We start from the raw sequence: 15,355 nt of genomic DNA, 5'->3' as shown, positions 1-15,355 counted from the left end.
CGAGTCTGAAGATGAGATGTTGTTCCTCCAGTTTGTACTGTGATTCACTGGAACACTGCAGCATGCCGAGGACAGATATGTGGGTATGCGAGCAGGATGTTGAGTTAAAATGACCGGCTACGGGAAGGTGAGAGTCATGCTTGCACACAGGTTGGAGGTGTTCTGTGAAGAGGTCACCCAGTCTGCATTTGGTTTCCCAAATGTATGGTAGGCCACATTGAGTGCAGTGAATACAATACACAAGTTTGGAGGAAATACAGGTGAAGTGCTGCTTCACTTGCAAAGACTGTTAAGTATGGTTGTAGACAAACAGGACTCAAGGGCTTATGTACAGTTAGTGCTTTCGTTGCCAACAAGTGGCTGATTAGTTTATGAGCTAGTGATCATTTATCAATGATAAGGCCAACAGCCATGCAGTTGGTTCTCAAGCTGAATAACTTGGGGCTGTGAATGAGATACAGAAAAGATATCACATCTCTCAACAGTTTTGGAGCTGTCTCTGTTTTTTGCAATACAAGCACTTGAAACCTGAAGATAAGCAATTTATCTTTCAGTTGCTTTAAACTGTGACTTTTAAATTATACGTCAGGCATTCATAAGCCTTTCTTTCTCTTTCACTGCACCTTCTCGGTGGGTGTAACACTGTATTCTGTACGTTGTTCTGCTACCTGCTGCTCTTCATATTGTACGATCTGCCTGTGCAGCAGGGAAAACAACACTGTTCACTATCTTGGTACTTGTGACAATAATAAGTCAAATCAAAGTGAACCATCTGTAATGATTATAACAAGGTCATCCAGGTGGATGAGGTACAATGAGTTCCCTGATTGGAGCTGTTACCCTGGTCCAATCAGGGAGCCCTGGCTGACAGCTATAAACAGGAGTGTCAGGTTCTGTTCACTCTGAGAGCTGGCTCTGAGGAGGTCTGGCCAATGTCAAAAACTATGCACCTGTAAGTAAAGGGTGACCTGGTAACAGGATACCAGACTATATGGAGTTATTTCAGTGGCGACGAGAGAAAAAAAACATTCCTGAAGAAATTCGCTCCAACAGTTGTCTTTGAATTGGGGTATGTATTTCTGGCATCAAGCAGTTATTTGAGAAGGTTGAGTTATTTGAGAAGGTTGAGTCATTTGATCCTGCCGTTGAAGAGTCGGTTTAATATCTGAAAAGAATGTACCATTTTCTTCTGGGCAAATGATATTGGTGCAAATGAAAAGCAATGACTAATTCTTCTGACAGCCTGCAGAGTTTTAGGTTATGAGGAGCCTAACTTTTCCTGAGGCACCAGATACTAAAACCTTTTAAGAGTTGACTAATTTGTGAAGGAATATGACTCCAAGCCATCTCTAATTCTGAGATGTTGCCAGTTTTACTTGGCAGTTTGAGAACCAGGGAAATCTGTGTCATCAAAGGAGCCAAGGCCACTTTGCAAGTTGACCAGAAGCAATTCCATGATGCTGCGAGGTCCGTCCAGTGCTATTTTCCTCACATGCCAAAGTAGAAGCAGAAATCAGGAGGCTGAAAAGTGAAGGAATCATCACACCAGTACAGTTTATGGGATGGTTCGCACCGGTCATATCGATTGTGAAGCCTAGTGGACTGTTTTTTTTCTTATGTGGGGATTTTAAACAATCAGTAAACTACTTCTCGCAGCTGGATAAATACCCAGTCTCTTGCAAAGTGGACTAATATGCAAAAGTTGGTGGTGGGAGCTGGTCTTCACGAAGCTGGACATGAGTCTCGTGTACCTGCAATTGCAGTTAGACAAGGATTTCCAGAAGTTTACTATAATTAATGCCTTTAATGGTTTATACCAAAATATGAGACTGCCATTTCAATGTCATCAGCCTGTGCCATTTTCAGCGATGATGGACTACATTTAACAAGGTCTACCCCAGGTCACCATTTATCTGGGTGACACGCTAATAACAGTGAAAATCAATAAAGAGAAAGTAGAAAACTTGGACATCGACTCTAGCTGTTTATTCAAGGTGGGCATATGCATCTTCCAGGGACCCCAAATGATTTACTTGGACTACAGAGTTGACAAGACCGGGTTACACCCATTGAAAGATAAAGTGAGGGCACAAAAGGTGCCTGGCTCCTATTTCTGTACTGGAGCTTAGGTCTTTCCTTAGATTGGTGAATTATTACGGAAAGTTCATACGTAACCTGGCCTTCATCCTGGCACCCTTACATTTGCTATTAAAAAAGAATTGGTCTTGTAGCCTTTAGGGAAGTGAAGAAGCAGCTATCATTGTCTGAGGTATTCATATATTATGGACCTAAGTGAGATGTGATGCTGACATGTGATGCCTCCCTGTGTGGTATCGGGTGGTGTTGACTCACAGGTTGGAGAAGAACGTCTAGTTGCGTATTCTTACCAGATTTTGTCTGATGTATAGTGCAAACTTGCCCCGATAGAGAAGGAAGGTTTGGCAGTCATCTTTGGTCTGACTAAGTCCCACCAATACCTTTTATGGACATAAATTTGTAGTAATAGCAGACCACATACCCCTACTAGGACTACTCAAAGAACACAGGGCCGTGTCACCCATACTTTCAGATGGAATTCAACAATGGGCTCTCATTCTAAGTGCATAATTACAAGTTGGAACACCATTTGGGACACCATTTAGCAAATGCAGATGCTTTGAGCTGCCTAACAATAGCAGATGGTGTAGCCACTGGAAGAATCCATTCTGGTTTTAAACTTTCTGGACATCCTTCCAGTCACCACTGACAGTGTAAGACTGTGGGTGTAAAAAGATGGGGCCCTTGTAAAACTAAAACAGCTGCTGGTGATGGGAAAAATAAAAGGGCCATCGTAACCAGAATTGAAACATTTCTGGACCTAGCAAGACTAGATCACCGTAAAGAATGGCATTTTATTGTGGGGAGCAAGAGTGATTGACCTGATCAAAGGTTGTTGCCAGATACCGGTTAAACTCTACCAGGATCATTCAGGGATGTCCAAAATGAAGATATTGACAAGACTTTATGTCTGGTGGCCAGGATTGGATGCAGACTGAGGTAGTGCTAAGCAAGGACAAGAATTACTACCACCAGTTCCCTCACATTCATAGCCGGGTAAACCCTGGACCTGGTTACAGGTGGACTATGCCAGCCCTTTAATGGGTTCAATCTTCTGAGTCATTGTGGACAACCACTCAGGTGGTTGGATGTGCTTCGAATTCATTTGTCAAAAATGAGGATAACTGTAGAAAGGTTGCAAGCATTTTTTTGCAATACAGAGGAACCTCGATTATCCAAAAGAGACAGGCGGGGAGTATTTTGTTCGATTAATCGAATGCCAGATAATGTAGTTTAGCCAAGCATCGGGACCTTGCAATCTTGCCAGGTTATCCGACAATCAGTTAATTGAATGCCAGATAATCTGTACACTGACAGAATTGTTGGTCAGCATTTACTAGCAGGGAATTGGAGTGTTTCCTAAAGTTGAATGGCATATAAGGACAGCTCCATCGTCCAATGGTCTGGTGGAAAGAACAGTACGAACTTTGAAAGCAAGCTTAAAGAAACAGCCTCCGGCTTCACTCAATACCAAACTATTTGGTTTCGATTTGATTATTGGACCATCCCTCGTGCAACTACAGGGATAGCTCCAACAGAGTTGCTGATGGGATGAAAACTCACTCCAGGTCCAGTCTGATTTTCCAGGACCTGGGGGTGCAGGAGAGTGAAATGACACCAGGGACGCTAGTGCTGGACACAACTCCTCTAAGCGCGTTTACTTCGGGGACAGTGTTTGGATGTTGAAACACTGAAATGATTGTGCTTGTGTGAGAGGAATGGTCGATGCAAGGTCAAGTCCCGTGATGATCAAAGTTTGAGTAGAAGAGGAGGTCGTGACCAAGCAGATGGATCACATAAAAGCTGCAAACTTGCAAACAAGATAGGAGCAAAGCATACGCAGTGCCTCAGAACAGAGGGAAAGGCTGTCAGAACCTGAGGGATCTCCCCCTCCATCCAGCATCAAGGAATCTTCTCATTCTGAGATGGATACTGTTAATGTTACTGGTTCGACACTTTTACTGCCTGAAGAAGAGAATGCTTTTATTTTGAGATGTTCAGGGTGCAAGTTGCGGGCTGCACGCCATCGATATTGGAGGCTGAGTCAGAGGAACTGGTACCAGTATGAAAATGCTCCAGGAGAGGCTGCAAGAAAAGAAAAAGCCTTAAAGGGAGAAGGATAGCGTGATTGTAGTGAGGGCAGCCAGGTAGACCTCATAGAATATGAGATCCCTGATAGCGGCTGTTAATCTGGCCCAATCAGGAAGCCTTGGCTAACAGATATAAACATGGTTGTGGGCTGTGAACCGGATGTTAGCGCCGATTGCCTGCCCCTCTTCCGTGGTTATGTCAGAGTCTGGGTGTCTCTGGACTGTTTGATCACACAGTATTGCCCTCTAAGAAGAGCACTGCTTGTTACTGGCCACTTGGGTGTTTCCTTTCTTCCTGGTGGTGGAAATTGAATAAAGATTTGTACACCTGTTGTCTTTCACTGTGCCTCACACCTGCACACACAACACTTAGGAAAATATAAGCACTACCGCAGAAAAAAATTAAACAGGAGTGTCAGAGGTTCTGCTCACTCTGAGAGCTGGCTCTGAGGAAGCTGGATCAGTATCAAGGACTCTCCTTGTGTAAATAAAGGGTGACTTGGTGACAGGATACCAGCCTCTGGGGAGTTATTTCACCCAGTACCAGAGGTTCTGTTAGCTTGCTCTGAAGAGACCGGACCACTGTAAAGTAATATGCATGTGTAAATAAAGGATGACTTGGTGAGGGGATACCAGACTATGTGAAGTTATTTCAAAAGCCACCCTGTGCTTCGTAAACCGGTAGTAGCACCTAGAGAAAGCTAACTGAGATCCAGCTTTCTGACAAGCAAGAGAATCTTAAGAATCATTTCCAGAACCTTGGAGCTGTCTTCCCAGTCTTTCACTTTGTCCAAACACCTATGTTCTTTTGCCTGTGCGTGTGTGTAAAAGATGGAGTTTATAAGAGGAGCAGAATAATGTGCAGATGATTCATAACCAGTTATCTGTAGCTAGAGTACGATTACCTAGAATGAATAGCAATTTTTATTAAGTACAGGAATCTGGGCCATGCTGGGTTCAAAAGCCAGTTAAATTACAGAACTTTTCCATAGTTAATAAAATGTTTCACTTTTGTGATGTCTCTGGGAGTGGTGTGTCTTGATTTCCAGCGCATAAACCCAGTGAGGGGTAATGCTCTAATATAGGCCTCACTACAATAGGACATGGAGATTTCCAACAAGCAAGCCCCTGGCATGCCTCAGTATGGACCTCCAACTGACTTTGTCCAATGTATGCAGCACAAGCCATATCACGGAAGTACAATAGGAGATGATAAATGCAGTAGGATTGCTAATGTCTTGCCTCCCTCCCCTCCGTCCCCCAAACTCATTCAAAATACACAGCATTTCATATAAGAACGTGTTTTTAAATGCTTGCAGTGCAATATGAGAAGAAAGCAGCTCCATGTCCTTGTTTAGTCAATGACACTTAGAATGCATTTGAGAATTGTTGACCACAGGTGCTGCTTTAAAAGTTGCCTGTTATCAATTCTGCACTACAGGGATTGCTACATTTCTCTCCATAGTTTCCTAACTTTCTTGTCATTTGGCACATCCTTCAGATGCTGGAAAATTTTCACCCATGATGGTTTTTGGGCATTGAGCTGTTGCAATCCTTTGCTCTCCTAATTTTTCATCCGTTGCTTTCAGCTCGGCCTAGCCTCTCTTGAAGAACTGCAACAATTATTAAGAGCTAAAGAAAGAGTTTTACTTCAGTCAACCAAAGCTCTAACAAGCCTTATTGAAGGAAAGCAGTCTACTTTGCCACAAGCTGAGGAGGTATGGCATTAGTAAATACTAGTAACATTTAACTGCTCAGACAAATCTTTGAACTAATGCATAACAAGTTTGTGCTAATGTATGTCATGTTGATTATAGTACCTGTAATATATTTGTCAAAAATCACATTAAAAAAATTACAAATCGCAGTACTAAATTCAGAATTTTTTGTAATTCCATTTGACTGAAGCAGTAAATTGACATATAACAATTTTGTGTAAATTTCAAATTTAATAGTCTACCTTTGTGTGTTTTTAAATAGCATAAAATTATTCTCTTCAGCCCAAATGGATTTAAATCTAATAATTAGTAATCAAAACCTTGTGTTTTCTTAGGAAGGTTTGGTTTCTCTTTGGAATGAAGAGCAGCTGGACCTACGGCCTCTTGTAGAGCAGGCTTGTCCTACCAGTCAAGTGTTAAACTACCCAGTACAGAAGATCTGGCAACGCATTGTGGATAGCAGCTGGATCGTGGGGATACAATTATCTGAATCTGTCAGCTTGTAAGTAAATTGGACAAAAACAAAGGCACATTTGTTCCAATGTTGAACGCTACCAGTGGTTAATGAAATGGAACTTCCAAATAGAAAAATAAGCAATATTAATAATCAAAAGAAAAATATTAAAGCCTACAATTTTTATGTGATTCACATCAGGTGCAGATTTGCTGATTTTATTCATTTTTGTAAAACAATAATTCATGTACAAACACACAAATTATAAGCAAGAGTAAGCTGTTTGTCCCTTGAGCCTGCTACATCATTCAGTAAAATAGTGTCTGGTCTGATTGTGGACTCAATTCTGCATTCCTGCTGATCCAGAATAACGTTTGGCTCCTGTATCAAACAAAAATGTATATACTTCTGCCTGAACAAAAAGGATAACTCTTCCTCTACTACTCTGCAGAAGAGAGTTCCTACGACTCATGACTCTCAGAGAGAAATATTTTTCCTTAACTTTGTTTCAAATAGAAGACCTCCTATTTTTAATTCTTCCACAGGGGAAACATTCTTACGGTATCTAGCCTGTAAGAGCCTCTCTTGTATGTCTCAATAAGATCAGCTCTTATTCTTCTAAACTTCAGTGGATGGAGGCTAGCTAATCTAACATTTCCTCATATGGTAACCATTCCCACTCTAGCTATCAGTTACATTAACCTTCTCTGTATTGGCCGTAATGCATTTACATCCTTTTTTAAATAAAGAGACCAAAACTATACACTACTTCAAATGTAGCCTCATCAATTCACTTTGTAATGAGCAAAATATCCATATTTTTATATTTCATTCCATTCGTCTTCCTAATTACTTATAACTGCATGTTAACTTTGTGATTCATGCTCCTGGACATCTAGATTGCTCTGTGCCTCTATTTAAATAACATGCAGTCAACCCAAAAATGGCCTATTTAAGTCTACTCTCTGCTTACTGTTAACTAAACAAACCTCAATCTACTCTATTATGTTATCCCCTATATCTTGAGGCCTTATTTTGTGCAGTAATCTTTAATATGCCACTTTATTAAACATCTTCAGGAATCCAAGTATAGCACATCTACTCCCACATGCTCCTCTTGGTCCACATTGCTTGTTGCTTCCTTAAAAAAAAGAATAAATTAGTGGAACATGATTTCATAAAACTCTCACCAAAACAAATTGACTGTCTGATTTTGTTGAGATTTTCTAAATACTGCTATATCTTCCTTATTAAAAGATTCCAGCAGTTTGCCTATGACTGATGTTAAACTAAAACAGGCGTGTAATTTCCATCTCACACTCTGTCTTTCTCAGACATTATGTCTTGTTTTTCTCTCCCTTCCCCCCCCTCCCACATTGAGGAATCACATTTGTTATTTTCTAATCCAATGGAATCTTGCCAACATTGAGAAAGTTTGGAAAAGTTACAACCGTTTCATCTGCTATTTCAGCAGCCTCTTTTGTTTAGACTTTAGGAGGAAATCCATCAGGATCCGGGAACTTCTCAGCTATCAGTTTTAATCATTTTCTCAGTTCATTTGCCCTAAAGAATGTTATTGTTTTAAGTTCCTCCTTCTCTTGTGATGTCAGTTCTAACGTCTACAGTGAAAACAGACATAAAATATCTGTCCAGCACACCAGATATTTCCTTATTTTCCATTATTAATTTCCCGAATACTCATTCCAGATGATCAAAACTCACTTTTTTTTAACATGTGTAGAAACTCTTTTTTTTATTATGTATTTCCAATTAGCTTTCCCTTATACTCTTAAGTTCTCTCTCCTTATTAATTCTTTAGTCATTATTTGCTGTTCTTTGATATGTCCAATCTTCTGACTTGGAAATGTGTTGCTGGAAAAGCGCAGCAGGTCGGGCAGCATCCAGGGAACAGGAGAATCGACGTTTCGGGCCCGAAACGTCGATTCTTCTGTTCCCTGGATGCTGCCCGACCTGCTGCGCTTTTCCAGCAACACATTTCCAGCTCTGATCTCCAGCATCTGCAGACCTCACTTTCTCCTCAATCTTCTGACTTGTCAATCACATTTGATGAACTACACACTTCACTTTAGTTTTGCTTCTATCTTTAACTTTCTTAATTAGTCACAACTTGTGAATTTTTTCTATGAGATCTTTCTCTGTTGTCAAAATGTATTGCTTCTGAGTATTCTGAAATATCTCTTTAAATGCCTGCAACTGCATCTGTGCTGACTTATCCCATCATCTAATTCCCTAGTTCATACAGGTAGTTCTGTCATCATGTCTTCACAATTGCCCTTATTTGCATTTAAAACACAAATTATCTATCCATTCTTTTCTTCCTCCCCATGAATGTAATATTCAATCACATTATCGTCAGAGTCACATAGGAAGCTTACACTTTGAAGTCATTGATAAGATTCCCCACGGTATGGAAACGGGCCCTTCGGCCCAACACTGACCCCCTGAAGAATAACTCACCCAGATCCATTCCCCTACTCTATATTTACCCCTGATTAATGCACCTAACACTACGGGCAATTTAGCATTGCCACTTCACCTGACCTGTACATCTTTGGATTGTAGGAGGAAACCGGACCACCCGGTGGAAACCCACACAGTCACCCAAGGTGGGAATTGAACCTGGGTCCCTGGTGCTGTGAGGCAGCAGTGCTACCGCTGAGCCACTGTGCCGCCCCAAAATGTCTTCACAATTGCCCTTATTTGTATTTAAAACTCAAATCTTCTATCCATTCTTTTCTCCCTCCCCATGACTGTGATATTCAATCACATTATCATCAGAGTCACATTGATTAATCCAGTCTCATTGTTCATAAGCAACAGTTCTAAAAACACACCATGAACTCATCCTCCAGGCTACCTTTGCCAATCTGGTTCATCTACATGTAATTCTAATCGCCCACACTTATCACCATACTTTTCCTATAAGCCCCCATAATTTCTTCCAGTGTTGCTGTCCTACAGTGTGGTTACTTTTTAGTAGAACCACAGAGGAACCTCGATTTAAATGGTGTTCAGTTATTTAAATATCGGATTATCCGGCAAGGTCACGATGCTCAGCTAAACTACGTTATTTGGCATTTGATTATCCGAAATTCAATTAACTAAACGAAATTCAATTGCCCACCTGTGTCCTTCGGATAATCAAGTTTCCTCTGTGCATACCACTACTACAAACAAACTTCCCATTTTGTATTTCTCATTTCTACTAAACCCTATTCTGCATCATGATCTCCAGAACTAAGGTAATACCTCTTTATTATACATGTCATCTTTAACTAACAGAATTGCCCCCTTTTTCATTTTTTCCCAGCTTCCTATCCTTTCTAAATATCATGTATGCTTGAATATTTGTGTCCCAGTTTTTGTCAATTTGGAGCTATGTCTCTGTAATGGCTACCAGGTCATACATATTTTTCTGTTTATCCTGTCCAATCACAGATAGTAAAAGCAACAATATTACTCACAAATCTTGGGCTTATCTTTGGCATAATTTTTAAACTAGGAGAAAGTAAGGACTGCAGATACTGGAGGTCAGAATCAAAAAGTGTGGCACTGGAAAAGCACAGCTGGTCAGGCAGCATCTGAGGAGCAGGAGAGTCGACATTTCAAGCATAAACATAATCACATTCCTGATGAAGAGCTTAGCTCAAAACATCGACTCTCCTGCTCCTCAGATGCTGCCAAACCGGCTATAATTTTTGAATATAGTAATTATATTGATTTAATCATACGATGATGAGAACAATTCTAACTTTAGAAGTGGTACAACTCTTGATAAATATGTAATACGTCGCAGTATTTAAAGTTCACCCTCTGCCTAATAAATGATTGAATAAACACATTTTTCTTTACTGTTCAGCGTAATACTTTGTTACATGGATATATAATCATGTGGGTAACATTAATAGTGACTGATTAATTGTAGAAGGTTTCTGGAGTGTTCGCTCCTCAATCGTGTTAAAGTCTGAATTTTCAGTATTTGTTATTTTTACACAATTGTAACATCACTAAAGATAGGAATGAAAATAGACCATTCAGCCCCTCAAGCCCTTTCCGGTATTCAGTGAGATCACGGCTAATCTGTGGCCTAAATGTGCCTTTGGCGGATACCCCTTAATATCTTTGTTTAACAATTTATTCATCTCAGATTTAAAATTAACAACTGATCCTGTATCCTCTGCTGTTTTTAAAACAGACATCTGTCTTAAACAATCTGACTCTAATTCTCATTGATGAGATGTTACCTTTTTGCTGCATTTTGTATTTCATTCCTGCTCAAACAATTAACTTCCTAATTTTATGTAGTGCAGGTGAGAGACTGTGCAAAGAAACCAGAATGTATTTTGCATGAAACTACACCTTAAAATGAAATTAGAAATCTGAGTCAGTTATAAGAGACAGTAGTGAGAACTAAAAGGTAGGCAATCCAAATGAAAAATTAAGGTAGATTGATTTCTTGAACCTTAATGTGCATTGTTACCCTTTAGTAGTCTCAACTTAGTTTATAATGATAATCCATGCAAAACCTTTGTATTGTTCTTTGCAGAAATTTTGACTATCTGAGTTTGTCGCTGGTGATGAATCATGACTTTACTGCTGCTCCAGTGATTCAATCTCAAAGTAAAGTATTGAAGGTAAGCAGATCCCCAGTGTTGGCATCATTTCACCAATATCCATCAGAACCTCCACTGAAGAAACCAAGACTGGAGATGCAAGATATACATGCTTTGAGGAGCAGCCATAAGGAAGACCCGTGTTTTCGGACTTACAAAGATCATACACAGACCATCACAGTTATCACAGACTTGTCACCGCTGCTGATATACAATAATATTCATTGCTGTGTATTACTACATGGTACAATGGGTCCTATTCAGAAAACTGAATTAACAAAAAGAGAGAAGATTATATCATGTGGCAGAGTTTCTTTAAACCTGGAGGACATCTGGAATGAAAAGTATGCAATAAACTTGTTGCAGAATCCTTTGCTATGTACAGGTAACTATATTAGTTTTTAACTTAAAATAAATTTTTGTGAACATAGGGAACATTTTATTATAGAGTCTCTCAAAAGGTTGATCTTAAAATAGAAACTGATTAGATGTTTATAAAACAATTAAGTATTGCACCTGGGATTTCAATACGATTCCATTAGCCAACTTACAATAATTTTCATATCTGAAACAAATTTTAATTTTCCTGACAAACTTGAAAATGACATCACATGTTTTAAAAGCAAAATCTTATAGATGCTGAAAATCATTTCAAAGAAAACAGGAAATGCTGGAAATACTTAGCAATATCAGTAAAACGGGGGAAAAGTGTTAATTTTTCAGGTCGATGACTTCTAGTCAACCCAGAACATGGTAAGGGATTTAAGCATGTGCAAAGGCAGGGAAAGTGGGGTAAGAATATAATTTTTGGGGTTGGACACAGGATAGATGCATTGACATGATGGACAATAGTGCAAGGTGAATGCAAATTGTTATGGAATAAGAAAGAAACAAAAGAGGGGCTAGAGGATGTGTAAATAAAAATGAGCACCAGCATTATGATCTGATTAGATGTTGAGGCCAGAAGGCTAATTAAAAGGTATAGTGTTCTTTCTCAGCTCTGTTGAGCTTTATTGAAACTGCGTAAGGGCTGGAGAAAAAAAGGTCGGATTGAGAGTGGTGCAGAGAGCTAAAACAATAGGTGCCATGATGCTCAAGGTCATACTTGTGGCTATAACTGAGGTGTTTCACAAAAAAAACACCCAATCTGCATTTTGGTTCCCCAGTATGGAAGAGACAACGTTGTGAGCAGTGAATGCAATGCACAAAACTGAAAGAAATGCAAATAAATCACTGTTTAACCTCAAAGGTTTGCGTGGAACTTTAGACAGTGAAAATATCGGAATTAGAAGGGCAAGGATGACATCTCCTAAATGCATGAAAAAAGGAAGAGATGATTGGAGATGATTAAGGAGTGACCAAGGTATTGCAGAGGGTGTAGCCCCTTTGAAATATTGAAAGGAGAGGGAAAGTTATGCTTATTAATGGGATCATGTCATAGGTGGCAGAGATATCAGAGTCAAAGGCCAGAATCCTCCCAGTCCCTGAATGACATGAACAATGTCAAGTTGGTTTGGAAAATGTGGCAACCTTGATAATGATGAAATTCTCAACATAGAGAAAAAAATGTCAAATTCTGCAACCAAGTTTTGAACTGTAAGACAGATTCTTGCTGGTGAGTAGGAAGAAGTCTGTTTGCATGTATAAGCATCTTATTAATACCTAATCTCACCTCAACAATATAACTTTCATAATGTCCTATTTGCTGAAGAGAAATTAGGAAAGGCAAATCATATTTGATCCTCAGCACGGGTACCGCATGACTCAAACTTGCCACTTGCTCCTCTTGCCATCCATCTTGGATAGTAGTCACCAACAACTTAAGCCTTACTCCATTGCACCAACTACTGCAGCCCTTACCTAGAGAGGTAGGCAATGGACACATATCAGCCTCACTGCATCATCATGGCAAACCTCCAATCTACCTGCAATGTACAGTTCTGTGCTTCAGTGCTGTACACCACCACCATATATTACAGTGCACTTGCCAAGACATTTTGCACACAGGGGCACCCAATTCATGAATTGGACTGGATGTATCAATGGGCACCTCACTTGCTCTCTAATCACTCACTCAATTTGGGCATGCTTGGATGCTCAAAGCATTTCTACCTTGCCTTGCCTTTTTGTACTTTCCTCCCCTCAACCATAGGTATAAGGCTTACATCTTAGAGCAGGTACAAAACTAAGTAGCTTGCTGCGCCTGTGAGCAGCTATCAGTCAGGCGAGTGAACATGTTGCTGTACAGCACTGTGATACATCAGCATTTGCCAGCTGCTTATGAAGCAAACACATTGCATACACTTCCGCCAGACAGACATGTCTCAAAAGGAAGTCACCCTCAGCCAGGGGAAGGGAGACAGCTTCCAATGAAAGGGCCATGAAACAATAAGTTAAGGACATCTTCTCATACCAGGCTAGGACTTGGAAACAGTCAATCTATTCTGCTCAATGCCACATCTTCCAGATGAGCAGGCCAAATTGTCATTGCAGACTGAGGATTTAGTAACATTACACAAAGTTTTATCCAACTGTGCCAGATGACATCATTCATCACATTGCCTTATGACGAGGTTAATGCTGCAGCCAGGTCAGTAGGCTTTGACAACATAGCTGATTTCTTCTTGGTGCAAGATGTGATAGATTATGCACAGGTCATATTGAAAGTGCCATATCATAATGCAGCTGATTTACCTATGATCATTTTTACCACATCTTAGAAGTCTGTGCCAGGTATTCTGGGACCTGTAATGATTCCTATATCCTTATGAACCCCTGTGTTCCTACTTTGTTTCAAGAGCTGGCTGACTTTACAAGATCGGTCACTGGGTGACCAGGGCTACTCTCATCAAACCATGGGTAATGACTTTGTTATACAACCCCTTAGAATTAAAACTGATCACATACAATGCTTCTCATTATTCCACCAGGTTAATGGTGGAGCAAATGATAGACTTGCTGAAGATGTGATTCTGATGCTTGGATTTGTCCAATGGGAGCTTATAGTACAATCCAGACAATGTGTGCCACGCAAAGTATACTGTACTCTGCACAATTGGAGTAGGCTGAAGAGGTAGGAGAGTGATAACAATTTTCTGAGGAAGAAGACAAGGACATTGCACAGGAGGAACATCTCCTTCTGCATGATAGAGCATTGCAGTGTCAGGTGTAACAAGCCAGAAACAACTTAATTAACACCTGATTTCAATAGATGTGAGCTGGACACAGTGATCACTTATTGACTGTAAATTTATAGTTGACCGAAAGGCAAATCTTCCCTGTCTATTCCCAGATGTAAATGCAAATTTAATTTCTTCATGTTTGCAGTTACTAAATAAAAGTGAAATTTTTCAAACATTTGAAGGCTTTCCAATGTGTGATGCTCCTTCACTGAGCAATGAGAGGATGTGAGGCTACACTAGGCATTAGAGAAGTAGCATTCCCTTAGACAGGATTCTAACTTGGGATAACACTAAGGAATGAACCGGTGTAGCTTATTTCTTAAATAGCAATATGTTTGTAAACTGTTCTTGTATTTAGAATGAATTGTCAGCCGTGCAACATGTGTGCCCTCAGAATTGTTTCTTTCTCTTTCCTTTCCCACAACATGTACAATGAAGGAAAGTTCTTGGCAGCTTTACTTGGTGCCTGGCTAGACTCTAAAATTGGTGCCAGTGCCATGAATCTCAGATGGTCTCAGCATTGGCAAATACCTCTGCCATTGCTGTGTGGAAGGAAACACAAGTGGGGCACCAGAGGGATGTGGCAGATAGCTTATGAGGTGATTTGCAGAGAATAGCCTGTGAAAAACTCACTAGGCATAACTAGAGAAATCCTACATGAAACTAAAATTAGTGGTACATTATGATCATTTTGTTAGCCTAGTAATTCCAAGATTTGGACTCATGATCTACAAGCGTATTTTCAAATCCCTCCATAGTAGATGGAAAATGTGTGATGGAAGTTTTCAAAATTTTACTTGGGCTGGATAGAGTAGATTGGGTGAAACATTTTCTCAGAAAAGGATTAAGAATGTAAAAAATCAAGTGAATCGTTAAAGAAGCAAATGTCATGTGAGAATAGCTTTTTCACATAATGAATGAATCAGGTCTGGAATGCATTGTCTGGAAATGCAATGGAGGCAAGTTCAGTTGAGGTATTCAAAAGGGCAGTAGATGATCATTCAAGTAGAAACAATTTGTAAGGGTATGGAGAAAAGCTAGGAGAACCCCTATTTCATAATGCTCATTTAGAGAGTCGATGCATACACAATGGGCCATATGTCCTCTTTCTAAGCTGTAACACTTAGGTGCTTGTGAATGTGGGGCTTAGTGAGATGGAGGATGAAGACATTGGGAATCC

At 40.0% G+C, this 15,355-nt stretch overlaps 1 protein-coding gene across 5 annotated transcripts in view; it reads left to right on the top strand.

The window, feature by feature from the left end:
• fancb (FA complementation group B) overlaps nt 1-15,355 on the top strand; it is a 67,701-nt gene that overhangs the window by 29,341 nt on the left and 23,005 nt on the right. For all 5 annotated transcript variants that reach the window (XM_087992973.1, XM_043700558.2, XM_043700559.2 and 2 more), the window contains exons 5-7: nt 5,777-5,905; nt 6,241-6,407; nt 10,927-11,378. In XM_087992973.1, coding sequence (XP_087849099.1) covers nt 5,777-5,905; nt 6,241-6,407; nt 10,927-11,378 — 748 coding nt within the window. The remainder of the gene's footprint in view (nt 1-5,776; nt 5,906-6,240; nt 6,408-10,926; nt 11,379-15,355) is intronic.

Source organism: Chiloscyllium plagiosum, unplaced genomic scaffold (assembly GCF_037043375.1).
Source record: "Chiloscyllium plagiosum isolate Xiang-an unplaced genomic scaffold, Cpla_swu_hap1 HiC_scaffold_12, whole genome shotgun sequence".
Taxonomy (NCBI): Eukaryota; Metazoa; Chordata; class Chondrichthyes; order Orectolobiformes; family Hemiscylliidae; genus Chiloscyllium; species Chiloscyllium plagiosum.
The sequence above is the reverse complement of the archived record's forward strand: the minus strand, read 5'-3'. Positions and strand labels throughout refer to the sequence as shown.